We start from the raw sequence: 19,861 nt of genomic DNA, 5'->3' as shown, positions 1-19,861 counted from the left end.
CGGGCGAGTTTTATCCAGGACGGAGCAGATAAAATTAAAGTGGGCGGAGGAGGTGGATGAACGAGGATCGGTGCCCATAGCCGGTGTGAGCATGGGCACTATTCGGGTCTATTACACCAGTGTCACAGGATCCAGGGAGGTGAGAGAGGGTTTAGAGGAGGAGAGGTAGAGGCGGCTCCCACCCCCCCGTGGGATGCCCCGATAGAGCCACCAAATGGAGGGCGGGTGTCCATCATCTGGCGCGGAATAAGAGGGGCTCGTGGCACAGGTGTGGGCTGACTTGGAGGAACCCCATGGCACGTCTACTCGGAAGGCCCTCTGCACATGATCAAATGCACCTTTTGGAAAAACAGGAGCCTATTCCTTACTCTCAGCTACTTTGACTTTTGGCTGTACATATCTATCTAGGCGCACGCACAAACCTTGCTCTCTTCTAAGTGGTGCTGGTGCCAGGCTATTTCACACCTTGGGCAAGGCTAACTACTTGGGTGCGCTGCTTTCCCCTGCCCCCCCCCAAATTAAAAAATGCTAACTTCAATTTTCAAAAACAGGCACCTTGTAGGAAAAAATATATATGAAAACTTGAAACTGCTACATTTTAGATTGCATAAATAAACCATACAACCATCTTCGATTATATTCCTCAAATAAAGTGTTTTAGCACACAAATCATTTCAAATACTCTTGTGAACTGTGATGTTGAAATTTATGCCTCTTAAAAGTTTCAGTTTCAGGCACATCAAAACCTAACTGATTCCTCCAGGTCAAGTGCCAAAGTTTGGGCATGTTCGATTGATATAGTTGCCAAGCCAACTATCGGTAGTCTCTTTTGCCAATATTGTTGAGCCTATGTAAGTTTTTATAAATTTTGAGCTTTGAGAAACTTTCCTCAAAAACATAAAAGCAAAATGGTATAAAAAATGTATAAGCTATAACAAAAACTAATCTGTATAAAACTGTCCATCAAAGGTCAGTACTATACACCCACCTCTTGGAAGTCTACATCCTTGGCTGCTGCCTAGCTGACCTAATGAGAGCACCAGACCTGCCTCTAAGGGAGGGTTGTGCTGCACTTCTTCAGAGCAGTTGATTCAGAACACCACACTTTGCTAAGTCCCTGGAACCCCAGTGCTTTGTGTCAACATGCAAATAGTTGAGTACTCCGTTAGAAAATCCAAATATTATGCAGTATGTTTTCTTCTAACTGAACTGATTTACCACCATCACCACCCAGCTCCAATCTGACATTGCTGAAAGAATGTACACACACACACACACACACACACACACACACACTGCCTCACCTGTGACAGAAGAAGAAAAAACAATACAGGGAGAGAAAGTCCCTTCAGCAAATGGGAAGCTCTTCCTTAGATAGCGGCATGCATAATAATAATAATAATAATAATAATAATAATAATAATAATAATAATTTATTTGTACCCCACCCATCTGGCTGGGTTTCCCCAGCCACTCTGGGAGGCTTCCAACAGATATTAGGGTATTATGATGATGACAAAGCTACCTTGCACTTCTAACTAAGACTGTCATGCTAACCCCACTTACCTGTGAGGAAGCACCGCTTAACATAAAACACTAAAACAGCATAATTAAAAACGGTCAAATGATAGAGGATCCAGTTTTAGGGATCCATGGAAAACTGGGCAAAAAGTCTTTACGAAACTGAAGCAAATAATTGACAATGCTTCACAAATGGCACAGGGAATGGCATTCCAAAGCAACAGTGGGAAACAACAATTAACGAGTCACCATTCTAAGATATCCTGTAGGTTGTGGCATCATCATGTTTCCCTGGATGATCTAAGTTGGCTCTCAGCACATCCCCCAGACCACTTTCCCCTCTCCTCAGGCCACACTCCCTCATCTGCTCTACTCCTCACCCTCCTAGAGTGCTTTTGTTTGTGGCTGAAATGTGTCTCTGAACTGTGAAAATAGATTCTAACTGGTCCTAGAGGTCTGTATGGGGTAGTGGCCGAATGTCCTTCATGTAAGAGAGGCCCCATGATTCAGGGCTACCATCTTCAACAGGAATGTTTGTTTCTGCCTAGGTGAAGCAAAGGCAGTCTGATGTCATTCGCATTCTGGATGGAAACCGTATGAAGTACCAGTTAGTGGATGTGTCCATCAGTGAAAGCTTGCTGCAAGAGATGAGGGACAAAGCTGGGAAGCCAGATGCGATTCCACCTCAAATATTTAATGGAGAGGAGTATTGTGGGGTAAGAGATCAGACTCTACACAAACACAAAGACACACACACAAAGCTGCCAAGATACGTAAGAGACAACCTGCTGGATTGGGCCAAAGCTCCATGTAGTCCTGCACTCTGTTCTCACAGTAGCTAACCCACAATTATATTTTATCCATTTGAACTATTGTTTATTGCATTTTGTCTGAGCACCATTGTCCTCCATCAATGATTCTTACAACAATCCTGGAGGGCAAGTTGGGTTGAGAGATAGTGACTGGTCCAGCAAGCCTTATAATTGAGTGGAGATTTGAATCCAAGCTTTTCCCAACCTGATGTTCTCCAGCTGTTTGGGGACTACAAATCCTGTAAGTTCTAGACAATGGTGAGCAATGATGGGAGTTGTAGTTCAGCAACATCTGGAGAACACTATCTTGGGTAAGGTGGCTGTAACCATTACGCATACCAAACAGCAGATTTGTTGGTTTCTTGAATCTATATAATGGGCTGTTTGCATTTGTTTTTAGGATTTTGAGATGCTGTATGAAGCAACTGAAAATGAAGAAGTTAGGAAGTTCCTGAAGATAGGAAGGGTAGACAATGTTGCAAGAGAAGGGATTTCCATCTGAGATGTGGCTCCACATAGACTTCAAATGATATTAAAATACTGTTGTGTTTTTGAGTTAGCTGAAATTTGTGAATTCTGCGTGTCAAAAAAATTCCAAGACATAAATACCTTAGTTGCACAAATGACAAATCAGCTTTTTGGATAACTTTTGCTTCAAGTGCCACGCCGTCTTCTCTGAAACAATGTTCAGCACTACTTTCTTCAGAAGCTAACTGGAAACACATCGTTTTCAACTATGAAAAAAACATTTGAGTATAGGTACTGGAAAATATTGCTCATCTGGATGGATTATTAAATTAAAACGGCAGCCAAAGTTTATACAAAATCAACTGATCTGTTAACAGTCCTTTGTCTTATGGGTAGTAGTCCATTAATGTCTCATGCCCATTACGAACATGGGAGCCCACTGGATCAGGCCAGTGGCCTTTATAGTTCAGCATCCTCTTCTCAGTAGTCCATTTGATACTGTGGGAAGCCCACAAGTAGGATCTGAATGCAATCTCCTGTGGTTTCCAGAAACAGTATTTAGAAGCATCCTGCCTCTGACTATGGAGGCAGAGCATAGCTACCATGCTCAGTAGCCATGATAGCCATACCCTCCATGAATGTGTCTAATTCTCTTTTAAAGCCAACCAAATTGATAGACATTGCTGCTTCTTGTGTAAGCGAATTTCATAGTTTTAACTATTCAAATATGCCCAACGTGGCAGTTCATAGAACTATTTCAAACAAACCGAAAGAACCATTATTTTATGGAAGATTGCATGATATACAACACGATATAGCTCACAGAATTAAGACAAGAGCTTCAGGATGGTTTGGGGTTCAGATGAAAAGGAGCCTGGGTATGTGTCCTTCCTCCTTTGTCATTTATTTGTGGCATTTCATTTTAGATACGAGGAAAGTAGGCTGCAGGTGTGGGTTGGCTTGCATGCATGGAGAAGGTCCCTGGTTCCATCTCCAGGTGGGGATGTTCCCTGCCTGAAACTTTGAAGAGCCACTGCTGGCCAGTGTAGACAATGTTGAACTTGATGGACCATTTGTGTGACTTGGTATAAGAAAGCTTTGTGCCTATGAAAGGGTCAAATCTCCCCTCCTCAGCTAATTTGACCCTAGTAATTATCAGCACTACCCTGGGGCTGCTCTGTGAATTATTGTTTTTTAATGTGTATTGAATGCAAAAATATGTATGCAATGTCACACAGTTTAGACCAAAATGCTGCTGTTCATCACCACTTCCTAAACCAGAACTCTCTTGTGCAGTTACTGCAAGCCATTCTCCTCCCAACATCATCTAAGATTTTGTGACTCTTTTGGTGGACACTTTAGCAGATCTCAGGGTTTTTCAGTACTTGCCAATATTTCCCTCTTGTTTTTCAGTGGCCCATGTGGGCTTCATTTCTGTTTGCTTTTAGAATACATGATTAAATATAAGAGAACAGAGTAGAAGTGGGGTCCCTGTTGTAGGCTGGAGCAAAGGGAAAGAGAAAAGCTGAAGACCACAGTCTAACATGGAAGCATGTTGCATATTACAAATAAACAAGACACCAGTAAAGCTTGTGTATGTTTGTGTGTCAAGTAGAAATCTTTATTATGAAATTCATACTACTGTAACAAAACAGAGTGAACGGAAAGATGCAGAAGTACAACTGTTACTACAGGTGTTTTTTTAAATCGTTTTTCATTGCTGTGTGCTGATTACCAATATTAAGACTAACTTAGCAGAAAGCCAAAATACCTTTCAAAGAAATCAGCAATTCTTGTGAAAAATATATATACTGAGAGAGAACCAGAACATCTTGTGACTTGATTTCCTAATCCAGGACCCAGAATGATCACAGAAGGGGACAGAAGGATTTTTTAAACCCCATTAAAAACAGGAAAGGCAGTCATTATTTTAAAAACCCTTAAAAAAACAACCCCAAGATTGTTAAAAATGACAAGCCTGATTATTAATAAAAACAAGTAAGTCCTTACTTGAGGAAAGAGTACATTATCTCAGGTTTTAAGTATAAAGCACAAGAATTCATTTTTACCAAGTCTCAAAAAGCAGTTTAAAGGCAAATGCTTACAAATGAGATTTTGGCTTAGCTCTCATCATGGTGCTGAATGCACATCTGGAGTTGCCTACTTTTTCAAGATGCAGGTGTGCCATGCATGACTGAATGCCACTCCATACAAACCACACCCTCCATGTAAACAGGGAATTTTCTTGCCGATCAGAAGGTCGGTGGTTCGAATCCCCTCAACGGGGTGAGTTCCCTTTGCTCGGTCCCAGCTCCTGCCCACCTAGCAGTTCGAAAGCACATCAAAGTGCAAGCAGATAAATAGGGACCGCTCCTGCAGGAAGGTAAACGGCGTTTCCGTGCACTGCTCTGGTTCGCTAGAACCAGATTTGTCATGCTGGCCACATGACCCAGAAGCTGTCTGAGGACAAACGCCGGCTCCCTTGGCCTATAGAGTGAGATGAGCACCACAACCCCAGAGTCGGACACGACTGGAACTAATGGTCAGGGGTCCCTTTACCTTTACTTTACTTATGGCCTATGGTCGCAGAATGAATTATATAGTAGTACTCGGTTTTCAAACATCTCGGAAGTCGAATGTTTCGGTTTTCGAACAAACCTTGGAAGTCGAACATGCTACGTGGCTTCCGTTGAGTGCAAGATAGCTGTCGGCTATTGAGTCCTCGCTTTTCGAACATTTCGGAACTCAAACGGTCTTCTGGAAGGGATTACATTCGAAAACCGAGGTACCACTGTAGTAGTACTAGCATTTTAGAATGGGACAACAATGAATCACCTAAAGGGGTATTCCTCAATGAGAATTAGCCTCTTGCTGGATTATTGTGCCCTAAGATTGCCATCAATGCAGCCTAAGCTACTCAATCTTTTTTTCTTTTCTTTAACAAGCTAGCAATAATGCTTGTTATAGATGTATCACCAGATCTCCTCGAATCAGTGCTTGCTACTTGAACCTGCAAAGCAGTCCAGGGATAATAAATGGCACACTAGCATTCAGAATTGAACATTTTCTTCCCAGAACAGATGATAAAGTTGACCTGAACTGGGATTCACAGTAGGACCAAGATCAAAACTGGGCACAATGGCTGTGACTGAACAAAACTGAATCCTAGCAGCAACAGCAGGGTTCGGGTCACAGCACGGATAAAAGCCTGTATTACTTTACATTATTGACCTTTGATATGAACATAAGACCTCTTCTAGCATCTGATTTCCAAATAGTGATTGGTTGGAAGCTTCCAGGAAGTGTAGGCAGCTATCCTGCCCAACTTCGGCTCCCAGCCACTGATACTCAAGAGATCAGCTGGAGATTCCATTTTAGCAACTGTAGCTAACAGGCATGGATAGGTCTGCCTTCTGTGAATTTATCTAATTGGCAGTTGAATTCATTTAAGATGCAATCGTAACTATACCCTAAGACAGAGAATTCCATTATAATGTGATGGTACCAACTACTAGCCATTGCTTCTTACTGGAAAAGTCTCAATATTCTATGAATACATTAACCCAACATTCACAGGTGCTGTTTTTGCAGGGGTTCTGATGGGTTTGCAAATTCTTTTTTTAAAAAACAAACACAAACAATTCTAAATTTGCAGGCTGTTTGGAATTGCTTTATTGCAGCACTATAGCATGAGTCAATATGACAATCTAAGATGTTTCGTTGCCTTACTGGTTGTAGAAATGACATTAAAAAGGAAATGTCTAAACTGCTTCCTGAAATTGGCTGTGATATCACCTGCTGTGATACCCCCAAGACTGCCAAATTATGATGATTCACATAAGGATATTTGTTCCCACCCTCCCATACTGTGTTTGGAAGAAGCCACATTCCTGGGAAGGAGAGTTACAGTGGTAAGGGGACTCATGAACCCAAGATCTTGTACCACTGCACACCATTCAACACAGAGAGAAGTGGGGACTTAAATTCCAATTTAGAAGCACTATTTCCCCAATGCTGACTCCATGCAAGTTATATTTACAAGTCCTAAAACAGCCACATTTTTAAGGAAAGCAATTTTTTTTATCCCACTTGTAAAAGTGAGCACCTGAAAAACAACATCCACAACACAGTCCAAAATTTCTAAAATGCATGCAGGAAACTTAAACTCCATTCAAGCTCAATACATGGACCACAACTCCAATAGGCCACCAGTTCTTTCTTATGCAAGGTGTTCATGCTTTTGTCCTTCCAACAGGAATTATCTTATCCCACCCTTTACTCAATTTACTACAGAGTGCAGTTAGAGCTGAAGCGTCTCCAGATGCTAATTCACTGGAGGACAAAGAAAGAGACAGGCAAAAAGAGATAGCTTCCTATTGTATGGCAAAACATGGAAACAAAGCATTGGTTCACCTTACTTTCTGCAGTCTTGCATCACTTTGGGCACACATGGGCAAATACAATGTGTGAATCAGGTCCCCATGGGTGTAGGCCACCTGTTTCAGTTACTAAAACTGCAGCCTATATATCCCTAATCTGGTTGAAACATGAATGATTAATCTGGAGTGGGGAACCTACTTCAGCCAAAGGGCCACATGACCTTCTAGACAACCTTCTGGGGGCCGCATGCCAGTGGTGGGTGATGACAGAAGCAAAAGTAGAACAACAAATGCTAAATTGCTCACATATCCCTCTGTATCTTTCATCTAGGAAAGCAAGAAGCATGATCAGAGCTTAAGAGCAGATTATATCCTGGCAAAAACACTAAATAGATGTGACTCGAGAAGAGTCCCACAGGTTAGGTACATTTGCTTCCCAGGCCTGAGGTTCCTCATCCCCTGATTAAGTCCCAGAGAATGAAGAACATGCTTTGGATTTCTGTAATCCTCCTTCTATCCTGTGCACTGGTTGTGCTTCCATTTCCTAGCTCACTTCCAGACAAGTGACCTATTGGGCGTTCAACCTGATTTGTTTGCACAAAGTTTGTGGGCAAGATATATGGTGTGCACTGTTGTCAAGCATTCATTCTGGGGTTTTTTTTTGGGGGGGAGTATCAAACATCAAACATCTGTTATGCTACACTTTACAGTGCACTTTCCAATCACATCCTTTCAAAAGAAAATCATTTGGAGTGGGGGAAGTAGGTTTATTGTTCAGGAGTGCCAAATCCACATTAAAGGTGTAGCCTAGATTTGCTGGCATGCAACTGAATCCCAACTGCAGTTGTCTGGAAGTGGTCCTGGTTTCTTGTTTCATTGGTATGAATAATTAGGAAAAGAATGGACAGCAAGACCCTCTAAGCAATGATTTGAGACTATGGATTGACGTAGGTTTGCAACCCATATCACATCCCAAAAGACAGAAAGGAGAATCCATGCAGAAGAGGGGAGAAAGAAACATATTTTCCAATCCAAACAGAGCTCATACTAAGAAAGCTGCTCAGAAACAGCATTTGGGCTAAAGCAAATAGTGAAAGCTACTCCATATACTGCTGTGCTTCCAACTCTTTTACATTACAGAGCTTGTAAAATAAGGCAGCAGCTGCTTTTGGAATGCACCCTTTTCTTCAAACACTGCATTCAACATTTTCTATTGGGGGGAAACAAAGGTCAGTGAAGGAAGTCACATAACTGCTTTCTCTCTTAAACTCCACCGTCTTCTCAAATATTCTGGAGTATGGAGACTTTACTCCTCAAGCTCACCAACCAGGTCTAACAAATGATAAGATGGTGACAAGCTACACTATGTCTAAAAAGGAAGCCTGATTCTCAGAGCGCTTGCATACAGTAGACAGTCCTGCAAATTGGAAGGAATCCCAGTCATAAATACACCAATTAAATGGAGGGGGGGGGGAGAACCTTGAAAAGAAGATACTTGGTAACAAGCATCAAGTAGACTATTTATTAAGGTCAAAATCAACAGTTTAGAAAGCATCTTTATTCAACATACAAGGGGACAACAGATAAATTGTGGCCAGTAGACCAAACGTGTGTGGCAAGGTATCACTGGATCAGAGCTTTGGCACACAGTCTTCAAGATTACTTTCTAACTTAAGAGGCCTTGATGAATCACTTCCCCAGAATGCTTTCTGAGTGAGGTTATTGCCTGTTGCATGATAACAGCTCAATATTGCACTAAATGAAAATCAACACGATGAGCAAAGATTGCTGAAAAGCAGCTTCATGGCATTGCAAATCCACGCTGACAAATCTGTAGATGTGGCATTTTTTTCTCTGTATCTCTCATTCTACAAAGCAGCGAAGATTTACTCAGAATGACTATTATTCCAAATAGCAATAACTTGATTATGCTTTTCAAGTTCTAAAACATACATGAGCATAGTGGAATGGATTTTTTTTTCCTTCAAAATGTCACACGAAAGGCTTCAAATTTTACAGAAGATGAGGACCAGAGCATATTTGTTTCTTGTAGGGGTTTCCCCCCTGGCTTATTTGTAATACGGTTTGTTATGCCCCTTTCACCATGACTGCACTAAAATCTTGCCCAAGTAGGCATTTTCAGGTCCTTGAGAAGCAGATATAATATAATGTAATCAAACCTCGAGTTTGTGAGCATTCCTCACATTGGTCACTCCAATGAGAATCATAAGGCATTTTTAATAAAGGTCTAGCTGTGTGCTGAAAAATTACAGTAGACAATTTCAAAATGCATCCTACAAATGAAGAAATACCCTAACCTCAGCAAGCAACTACAACTATTACTACACTACACATTAACTTTTTTTATTTCAAAAATCACATTTAAAGAGACACCAACATTATTTTTCAGTAATGTTTTTGAGGCACTGGCGTTGATTAATGGAATTATTTGCTGCTGTTTCAGCTGTTGGATCTACAAGTATAACTACAGATTTGCATTACTAATAGTAAAATAATAATAATTACACAATTGCCAAAAAAGAAAATTGCACCACTTGGGTGAACAAGTGGGGGGGGGGATTTATGATTTCTAAACACTTCCTTTAATGACATCCTTTGTCTTCATGGCAAGTTTGAGTTTTCACTTGGCATTTTCCATTTTATATTCATGTATAGTGGGATGCAGTGTGCAGCAATCAGCACAGGGGGTGGGGGTGGGGCGGAATTCTTGAAGCATAGATAATTTTGCTATCGTATCAAAAAGCTGTTGAAACTTCCCTTCGCAGAACATTTAAGGCTTCAGGCACAGGGGAAAATATTCATGCTTCTTGCTTCGCCAAGGCTTCTGCCTCCTAGAACAACAACAACAACAACAACAACAACAACAACAACAACAACAACAACGGTGTTATTACTATTAAAACAAAACAATGACAACTTGGACACGTGTGTTTGTTTTGATGACGGACAATAAAGGAAAAATTGTGGCACAACTTGGGCAAATAACAAAGCCACATTGTGTAAATGGCAGAATTCCCACTGATCTCAGCTTATCACTCACAGTCCCAAGGAGACACTTTGTGCTAGCACATTGCTAGCCAGGAGGTGTATAGGACATGAAAGGCAGACGAGCTCAAACACCGGCTAGAACTGCATAGTCTTGCCCCTTTCACACTGGCTCTGTTGCTCATTGCTGCTTCTGCCTTCTGCAACAATAGCGGGCAGGGAATGGCTGGCAGTAGGAGGCCACGGAACCAGTGGAAAAGGGCAAGATGGCAGGGCTTCAGCTAGTACTTGGCCGTGCAATCCTAACCATGTGTGCTCAGAAGCAAGTCCCACTGAATTCAATTGGGCTTACACCCAGAGATGTGGGGTTAGGATCGCAGCCTAAGTCACTTAAATGCCTGAAAGTTCATCTTTCAAGGTGGGCTCAGAGCATATCTGAATAGAGGCTGATCCTTTATGGTGGACAGGACACTGCCCCACCAACTGCAGTCCGTCCTCAGCTACCCCCACTTGCCTGCCTGCCTTCTTACTTATAGGCCAAGCCAGGGCTGGCCTTGCCTGCCAGCTTCCTCCTCCTTAGTCTTGGTCTTCCCCTTGGAGAGCTCAGCAGGAAGGAAGAGGATGGGTACAAAGCTAAAATTAGTGGGCTCTGACTATCATTGGTTCTAGCTCTACCTACCTTTCTACTGCCCTACTAGTCCCAATAGGAACCAGCACCCCTGGAAGAACCTGTTCCAATGTCTCTTTATCCTACATCTGTCAAAAGTCTTAAGTTGCATTCTAATTTGTGCAACAGCAAACCCAGAATGTCCTCCCTAGAGATGCTCAACAGCTACATTCCTAGGCTCCATTCTTATGTGTTTCCTGGATTGTGAGCTCCATTTTTTGCTGTTGTTGGGGATAAGTTTTTAAACCAGCACATTTCTAGATGTTTCCATTTTAGAAACCTTGATTTTTTATTTTGCACTAAGTTGTTGGGTATGCTTTTGGTATGTTTTAAACAAATTTGTGTGTGTGTGTGTGTATAAAAAACAACCACCCAGGTTTTCAGCAGATATGTACTTGGCAGGCCCAATCCTGGCTCTCAGGTGTGTTTGCAATGACATCACATGAACATTTTTTGTGTATACTCAAATCCTGTAATCAGCAATTCAGTAGCTAGGTTTTGAAAAGTCAAGGTATATCCCCCACGGTTTCTTTTCAGGGAAACTGGTGTGTGTGTCTCTGTGTGCAAGAGATATAACCAAAACACACACATACACAAAAAGCAATGATTCACAATACAAATATTTTCAAATCCTCCCCCTTTTAAATTCAAGAAGTCAATAAGCACGACAGCTTATAACCTTAAGAACAATAACCTTAAGAACCAACTTATCAGATCAAAAGGTGGGCTGGAGAGAAAATATAGCACTGTGAACACTTGATAGCGAATCAATGAGTCTTCTAACCTGTTTACATAAGAATGCTAGCAGGCAAGCTAGTCCTATCTCATCTGATTGAAATCAGAAAAGAATTTTCCCATTTCAAGTCCTCTCACAGGAATCCAGTGCTTAACTAACCTAGACAGCTACGGAAAACAAATCTGTAAAGTACCTAAGGCAAAAGTCTATTACAAAGAGATAGCACGTTCCAAGAATGTTCAGATATTTCATGGCTAACATTCACCTTTATAACAAACGCTTTAGCAAGTTCTGATTTTTAAGGATTCCCTCTCCTATTCCCTCTTGTGGATTGTTTCCCTACCTACCTCCTCTCTTTCCCACACATTATGGTAAGCACAGGATTTAAGCAGTCTACTTTCTGCCAGAAAAAGCAGCCAACCTGGATCAGGGCTAAGGTGGGGGGAGAAAAAGAGGTTTAACCCTTTCCTCCCTGCAATACTGCCCCATCAAGGGTATACCAGCAATACACAGCACCATTGGGGCAATTAGCAGCATCTCTCTCTCTCTCTTTGTGTGTGTGTGTGTTGTAGGTGGGATGATTTCCAGTGGGACAATGGTGCAGAGGGTTAGGTGCCCCCAATGCTGCAATCATTATCTGGATAGTGATCCTTCATAGATGCTTCCTGCAAAAGCACATAGCTTGACTTTCTGAAAGCAAGTAGAAATCTTCCTTTAGAACTACTATGATGTCTTACTAAAGAAGTGAAAATATTTATGCAAATACCTGTCTGGAAAAAAGCAGGCATTAAGATGAAATTATACGTACCTTGGAACCAGGTGGGGCAGTCAAGCCTAAAAAGGCGTATACCGCATTATTCTCTCTAGCTTCAAAGAAATCTTCATAGTTCTTTCAGATTAAAAAAAAAAAAGCAGAAAGAGAATCAACATTCCAGCAATAACAATCCAGTTAGAATGGCTAATCCAAGAGTCAGCAACACGGCACCCTTGGGCACAGTAGAGCCCACTGAAGTCTTCCCTTGGCACTCACAAAAACCATTCTCACTCAATGCCCCCTTGGTTGTGAAGATGGTTACCTTCTTCTCCATTGAAAAGTTTAAGAAGTTGGAAAAGCCACACTCCTTCCCACTTCCTTTTTCAACTCTACATCCTTTTCAAGACTCAGATTAATTCTACTGGTTCCAACGTTTACACTTTGGAAAAGCAAAATGCTTGCCTAATTGCTTATCCCCCCCCCCCACTCTCTCAGGGAGTGGCTGATCTGGAGGAGCAGGGAGTAATCAGAAGGCACTCACCCCAAAATCTAAAAAGGCTGGTGAACCCTGGAATAGTCTTTGAGATATGCAAGGGGCGTATTCTGGGCTTTATTGATGCTATTCAGGATGCAGTTGGCCCCCCCAAGCAGGATGCAGTTGGCTCCCCCAAGCAAGCAGTTGGCCCCCTTTATTTTTATTTTTTAAACTACTACATATTTTAATAGATATTTTCCCCACCCCACCCCATCCCACCCCCAATTTATATTTTTCCACCCCACTTTTCCATTCCCACCCCCATCTGTTTTCTACCGTCTCTTCCTTTCTCTCTTTCCCTTTGTGTCCGGGAGTCTCCCTTTCTAAACCAAATTCCCCCCCTTTTTCTTTCTTTCTTAGTTCGCTTGCCAACCTATCTTAGAGGGGGAAGCCCTCTCTCCCACCCACCACACCCCCCCCAAAACAACTTTGAGCTGAACCCCAAAAAACGGGGGTAGATCACTGCTGAAAGTAGATCACAGTTTCTTGGGAGTTAGCCACCTCTGGTATAAGACATGTAGTTCAAAAATAAAAAAAAAAAACCAAGCAAATAATTGTAATAACTACTGTAATAAAGCACTGCTATAATTATATATAATTTCCCTAAAATTTTGGTTTCATTCGCCTTTCCGTGCTGAAATGTCACAACCTGAACGACCATGGCTCCCCCCCCCCTAGTTTTGATCCTGGGTACGCCCCTGACTCAATGCAAAAAAGTAAGAACTTATTCTTGTTGTTTTTACTAATTATACTTTGCATTGGCTCCTATATGTTATTTATTATTATTGCATTAAGGTAAGAAACAATATATGCAGCGTTATATTTGTTTTAAATGTCGCAGTGGTTTTGCGGCTCCCAGTTGTTGTTTTTTCCTTTGGAAACGGGTCCAAGTGGCTCTTTTTGTCTTAAAGGTTGCAGACCCCTGCTCTAGAGCAGTGTTTTTCAACCTTTTTTGGGCAAAGGCACACTTGTTTCATGAAAAAAATCACGAGGCACACCACCATTAGAAAATGTTTAAAAAATTAACTTTGTGCCTATATTGACTATATATAAAGTAATTTTTCAATTTTCCCCACGGCACACCAGGCAACATCTCGCGGCACACTAGTGTGCCGTGGAACAGTGGTTGAAAAACACTGCTCTAGAGGGACAGGGAAGAACGAAAACAGGAGCTTCCAGAATACTTTCGGGGTCAGAGTTTTAAAAAGCAAAAAACCCCACAGCAACGCGTGGTCGGGCCAGCTAATTTTTTTTAAAAAAAAACTTGGGATATGGTTTTGTTTTGTTTTTTTGGATGTGAATGAACAGTTTTTTTATTGTAACATATAGCCTACACTACTCTTTTATTATTGGTGTTATTATGAAATTGTTCTGGCAATTGTTGATGTTATGATGTATTGCTATTTTCATTGATAAAAGCTACACACCGCTATTGTAAGCATAATTATGTTTTGTGGAAAGACAGCATACAAATAAAGTGCAGATAATATCTTACTTTTTTTAGGATCCCCCCTTTTTTAATTGCTAAGCTGCATTTTTATAAACTACCTTGAGTGTATAAAAAGGCAGGACAGTTTTAAAAAAATGTGTGTGTGTGTGTGTGTGTGTAATAGTTATTATAATTATATTCTATTTCTTACCCACCCTTCATGAGAAGAGCCTCCTTGAAAAGTTGTCATATCTAGTGCGGGCTGGGAATTAGAATGTCTGGTTCCCAAATACAGCATTAAGCTCCAAAATTTCTAACATTAACAGTGTATAACTTGAACATGGTGCCAAGACAGTAGGTCTCAGTATCCATGGCAACAGCAATACATGCATCTTTAAACTCCTACTCTGTTTCTTCCTCCTCCAGGTGCTAAAAGGTTTGGATAATTGCCCGCTAGGCTCCACTGACATTCGGACCAAAGAGGCACAACATCTGATACTTGCAGAAGACACAGATGTGTCCCGTCCCCCCGCCACCGCCCAACTGACACTCTGGAAGATGCCAACCGTAAGCATCTCATTTCTTGTCATCAAGTTGTACTACACAAAGGAGAGGCCATGCATCTTTCCATAATTTTTCTGCGCTTGTAATGAATCAGTCTTTTAGTGTGGCACACTCCCCTATTCTCTGGGTAGGCACCTTCACTGTACTGTTTTCAACACCTTCTGAAAGCTACCCAATATTTGTTTTTAAAACTGCCAGTTTTTAAAACTGCAAACCAGTTAAAGGATTTGGTTTCTTTAAAAAAAAAAATTAGGTGGTGTATAAATCTTTTTTTAAAAAAACAACAACAACAAAACCAGTCAAATCACTATCTTAGCTTTTGGAGCAGTACTCTTTTTCTTTAAAATGATAATAATCAGCATCCTATTTAAAAACGAAAAACTAGAATAAAAACATGGGAGGAGATTGATGCTGCAGTCCTGTACAGATTTGCCTGGAGTGAATGGAAATTATTTCTGAGTAGGCATTGCATAGGATTACACTGGTAAATCCCAAAGCTTTCTGTGTGTTGAATGATGAAAATCTAAGTTAACGCAAACAGGAAGCCAAAAGCAAAAGGGGAAGCTACACATTTCCACATTTTAGTGAGACTGGATCCAATTTGAGCCAGGGAAAGTTCAAGCCTGTACACTGCTTAAGCAAATACAGTATAACGTATTTTGGTAAGGCAGAGTTGCTGTTTTCAAGTGACAGCTGGTGCTCCGACCCCTGAAAGGGAAAGGATAATGAAAAATAGACCACCCAGATACACCATTTCCTTTCAATTATTATTATTAATTAAGCATCATCAGCAACACACAACACATTGCTGGATTCAGTCAGGTTGACTCTATACTGCCAAGTGTGACAGAGTCAACCAGTAATTTTGCAACTGCAGTTGAGAAAATACTAGTGTTTAACAGAGCCAGCGGGAGGTTTTTCAATTCCCTCTGCGATGTAATCAGCCTAGCTCTTTAATGCAAAGTCTCCCCCACCAAAGATCACAAATCTCGGGCAGGTCACATGGGAGAACCAAAGTGAAGTTAGCCAAGGAGCTGCCATTAAGGGCAAAACATTTTGCATGTCCTCAAGTCAGAAAGGCCAGGCACCTAAAGCAAAGTCTCCTCTTATGAGTACCAAGGGAATAACACAGAAAGCTCCAGATCAGCCACAAGGAAACAGGAGAAAGGTGTCCGTATATGAGCATACTGCAGGGTTTTTACACACTGGGCAACTTATTACATTACAACTTATTTACAAGCAGAAGAAACAAAAAATGTACATCTTATAACAATCTAATGCAATACAAAAATGTGATAATAAAACAAAACTTTAAAATAAGCAACCTACATCAAAAAGTAACATTCAACAATTATTAGAGTAATATAAAATAATATCAACATATAAAAGTTAAACAACATATAAAAGGTTCCAACTCCTCAAAAGATTCCATCAACAGTGTCTCTGAAAATTTTGACACATCATTTGGGAAGACAGGCAAACTAATGCCAGTATACTGGATGAAGCAAAGATCACCAGTGTTGAAGCAATGATTCTTCAACTTCGTTGGACTGGACATGTTGTGCGGATGCCTGATTATCGTCTTCCAAAGCAACTACTCTATTCCCAACTTAAAAATGGAAAGTGAAATACCAGTGGACAACAAAAGAGGTTTAAAGACTCCCTCAAGGCAAATCTTTAAAAATGTACTATAAGCACCAACAATTGAGAAACACTGGCCTGCGAGCGCTCCAAATGGAGAACAGCCTTTACTAAAGGTGTCATGGGCTTTGAAGACGCTCAAACTCAGGACGAAAGGGAGAAATGAGCTAAGATGAAGGCACATTTGGTAAACCCTTACCGTGATCAACTCCTGCCCAGAAACCCATGTCCCCACTGTGGAAGGATGTGTGGACCCAGAATTGGCCTCCACAGTCACTTACGGACTCATTGTTAAGACCGTGTTCATGGAAGACAATCTTACTTGGCTATGAGTGATTGTCTAAGAAGAAGAAGACATGGTTTTAAATTAAATCAGAAAAACTTCGGGGGTCTAGGGAGATTGACAGGCTTTTTAACCTGTTTGTAACTATTATATTTGTAACTATTTATATATGAAGCTGTTTTATGCTGTGTCAGATCATTGATCCATGTAGCTCAGCACTGTTTACACTGACTACCTAGAGATGCCAGGGATTGAACCTGGGGCTTTCTGTGTGCAAAGCAGATGCTGTACGACAGAGCTACAGCCCTTCGCCAAACTTTTAATACAAAGTACAAAAAAGGAGGACAAGAAAAAGAAACCGCTGCCCCCTGTCAAAATACCCTCCCCCAACCGAAATTTGGCTCCTGAAAATGGGATGTGCACTTTTGGACTAGGATGGAGGATTTCTTCTCAGCCCTAATTTGAGGGCTTGCACAGGAGAATTTCCCACTGTATCCTTCCAAAAATCAGGTAAGAGAGGCCTGGTTCTCACCCCAAGGTACCGGCTGTCATTAAAGATTCGTGGTGGCAAAGGATTCCCACTGGTTGGCCGGCAGTTTTCGGGGATGTTCTCCCGCATCCATTTGCGATTCTCTTCATTGGCCGCGATGTCCTTCTCCTCGAACTCTATCTTGTTGACTTCCAAAAAGCCACACACATCCTGCTGTTGCTTTTTAATCTGGAACAATATATATATACATATATATATGAATCAGGCAGGAATAGAAATTTAGTAATAACAGGATCAAATCTCGTAGATCAGGGAAAGCCGGGGGGGCGGGAGAGATACAGTACGTCTTTACAAGACATTCTGAAGCAATTGATGGATGATGTTTCATATGCAATGGAAGGAAGTGCCTCACAGTCCAGGAGCAATGGTGGGAAGTGCCCATTTTTGGTTTAGGAATAGGAATAGGAATAATAGGAATAATTTATTATTGGCCAAGTACATTTTCCAACATACTTGGAATTTGTTTCAGCTACATTGCAATGTAAACATACAGACACTGTTCCTCTCACAATACAAAGAAGCAAGGAAACCCCACCCATAATTTACCCCCCCCCCTTCAGCTATACAACTATGAATTTAACAATTTAATGGCACAAGGGAAAAACTATTCTTGTGCCTGGCCGATTTTGTATATGAACTCCTGTAGCGACGTCCAGATGGAAGTAAATCAAGCAGATGATGACCGGGATGTAAAGGATCTGCTACAATTCTCTCTGCTCTCTTCCTAACTCGGGTAGCATAAATTGTCTCTATTGAAGGCAAGCTAACACCAATTACCCTTTCTGCAATTCTTACAGCTCGTTGGAGCCTTTTCTTGTCTCTCTTGGAGGCTGTACCGTACCAAGCTGTTATAGAATTACAGAGAACAGTTTCAATGATGCCTCTGTAGAATTGGAACAACACTTCCTGGGACAATTTAAATTTCCTTAGTTGACGCAGGAAATACAGCCTCTGGTGGACCTTTTTAATAATACCGCCCTGTAATACTCTGTACAGTAGTGAGAGGTACCATGAGTAAAAACTCCCCAGTGATTTTGCAAGTCTATACAGAAGGAAAGGCAGTCTTTCAGGTAACCTGGTCTCAAGTCATTCAGGGCTTGATATATTAGTAACAATATATTGAACATGTCCCTGTAACTGATTGTCAGGCAGTGAAGTTCCCTCAGCACAGGTGCAATAATGTATGTGACTGGGTGCTACAATCAACATCATGGCCACAAGGTTCTCACTAGCTACACCTTATAGACCAGTCTCAAGGGAAGCCCCCCAAAGAAGGCATTAAGGTAAAGGTAAAGGGACCCCTGACCATTAGGTCCAGCCTTGTCCGACTCTGGGGTTGCAGCGCTCATCTCGCGTTAATGGCCGAGGGAGCCGGTGTACAGCTTCTGGGTCATGTGGCCAGCACGACAAAGACGCTTATGGCGAACCAGAGCAGCACATGGAAATGCCATTTACCTTCCTGCTGGAGCGGTACCTATTTATCTACTTGCACTCTGACGTGCTTTCAAACTGCTAGGTGGGCAGGAGCTCACCCCGTCGCAAGGATTCGAACCGCTAACCTTCTGATCAGCAAGCCCTAGGCTCAGTGGTTTAACCCACAGCGCCACCCGAAGCAGTCTAATTGTGAAGTTATCAGTGCATGAATCCCGGTGGCCAAGCTATCCCTGTCCAGGAAAGGGCACATTTGGCATACCAACCTAAGCTGGTGACCAGCAACCAAATTGCTCTTATGGGAGGAGGTTCTCCAAGGTCAATCATAATGCACAGGCAGGTTTCTAAGGATAGGCTGTCATACAAATAAACAAAGTGAACTACTCCTGGCCTACAGGAGTATCTAACCATGGTTACTACCATTTCTCACCCAAATGTAACCTACATTATTTATTCAATCATGACTGGATAATATCCTGGGTTGTTGGCATCCATCTGTCTTGAGAGACAATAGAGGACACACTCCTTTACAGGAAGGGGCAAAAGCTCAGTTGTTGAACATCTACTCTGCTTGCAAAAGATCCCAGACTCAGTCTCTGGAATCTCCAGGTAGGGACAGGAGAGCTGCTGCCTGTCAGTGTAAACAATACGGGCAAGATGGATTAGTGGTCTTAGTATAAAGACAGCTTCCTATGTTGGTATAATGAAACTGTAGGATTCAGACAGCACATCTGTCCCATCTCCAGATAACTCCTGTCACTAGAAAATAAGCTAAAAAAAGAGGCTGGCTTTAAGCTAATGAGACTACTGTTAAGAAAAGCAGCACTACAAACACTGTGGTACTTCCGATTCAGGCCAGATGCTGGACTCTTCAAGCAGCTTTCCCATATTTGGACAAGTAAAAACACCCAAATCCTCCACTGAGCAGATGTGAGGTCAGAAGATAGGCAGACAAGCTCCAAATATGGTAGCTGAGCTCCTTGGCATGCTGGAGTATAGAGGCTGAAAGGGGAAGCAAGAGGGAGAAATGCAAGTTGATTCTCATGTCTGAAGCTTCTGGTAGGATGCTCATTGAGCTATGTACA

At 41.7% G+C, this 19,861-nt stretch overlaps 2 protein-coding genes across 2 annotated transcripts in view; one reads left to right on the top strand and one right to left on the bottom strand.

Moving 5' to 3' along the window:
- On the top strand, positions 1 to 2,875 carry LOC117040076 (SH3 domain-binding glutamic acid-rich-like protein 3). The gene is made up of 3 exons (XM_033137622.1): positions 1 to 139; positions 2,070 to 2,237; positions 2,734 to 2,875. The coding sequence occupies exons 1-3, from the start codon at positions 92 to 94 to the stop codon at positions 2,833 to 2,835; spliced, it is 318 nt and encodes a 105-aa protein (XP_032993513.1). The 5' UTR covers positions 1 to 91; the 3' UTR covers positions 2,836 to 2,875.
- Positions 2,876 to 9,731: 6,856 nt separating this feature from the next.
- Positions 9,732 to 19,861, bottom strand: part of SH3BGRL (SH3 domain binding glutamate rich protein like) — a 31,077-nt gene continuing 20,947 nt past the window's right edge. The window contains exons 2-4 of the mRNA XM_033137953.1: positions 17,328 to 17,513; positions 12,398 to 12,478; positions 9,732 to 10,032 (exon numbers count right to left, since the gene is read on the bottom strand). Of these exons, the coding sequence (XP_032993844.1) occupies positions 10,000 to 10,032; positions 12,398 to 12,478; positions 17,328 to 17,513 (300 nt within the window). The 3' untranslated portion in view covers positions 9,732 to 9,999. The remainder of the gene's footprint in view (positions 10,033 to 12,397; positions 12,479 to 17,327; positions 17,514 to 19,861) is intronic.

This window comes from Lacerta agilis, chromosome Z (assembly GCF_009819535.1).
Source record: "Lacerta agilis isolate rLacAgi1 chromosome Z, rLacAgi1.pri, whole genome shotgun sequence".
NCBI lineage: Eukaryota > Metazoa > Chordata > Lepidosauria > Squamata > Lacertidae > Lacerta > Lacerta agilis.
This window is presented reverse-complemented; position numbering and strand designations above follow the sequence as displayed.

What these genes read in the sequence shown, in the direction of transcription:
- LOC117040076 (XM_033137622.1), top strand. Translation starts at nt 92, where the DNA reads ATGGGCACTATTCGGGTCTATTACACCAGTGTCACAGGATCCAGGGAG. An exon ending in GTGTCACAGGATCCAGGGAG is followed by an intron (nt 140 to 2,069) that starts GTGAGAGAGGGT and finishes GTTTCTGCCTAG; the next exon opens with GTGAAGCAAAGGCAGTCTGA. An exon ending in ATGGAGAGGAGTATTGTGGG is followed by an intron (nt 2,238 to 2,733) that starts GTAAGAGATCAG and finishes ATTTGTTTTTAG; the next exon opens with GATTTTGAGATGCTGTATGA.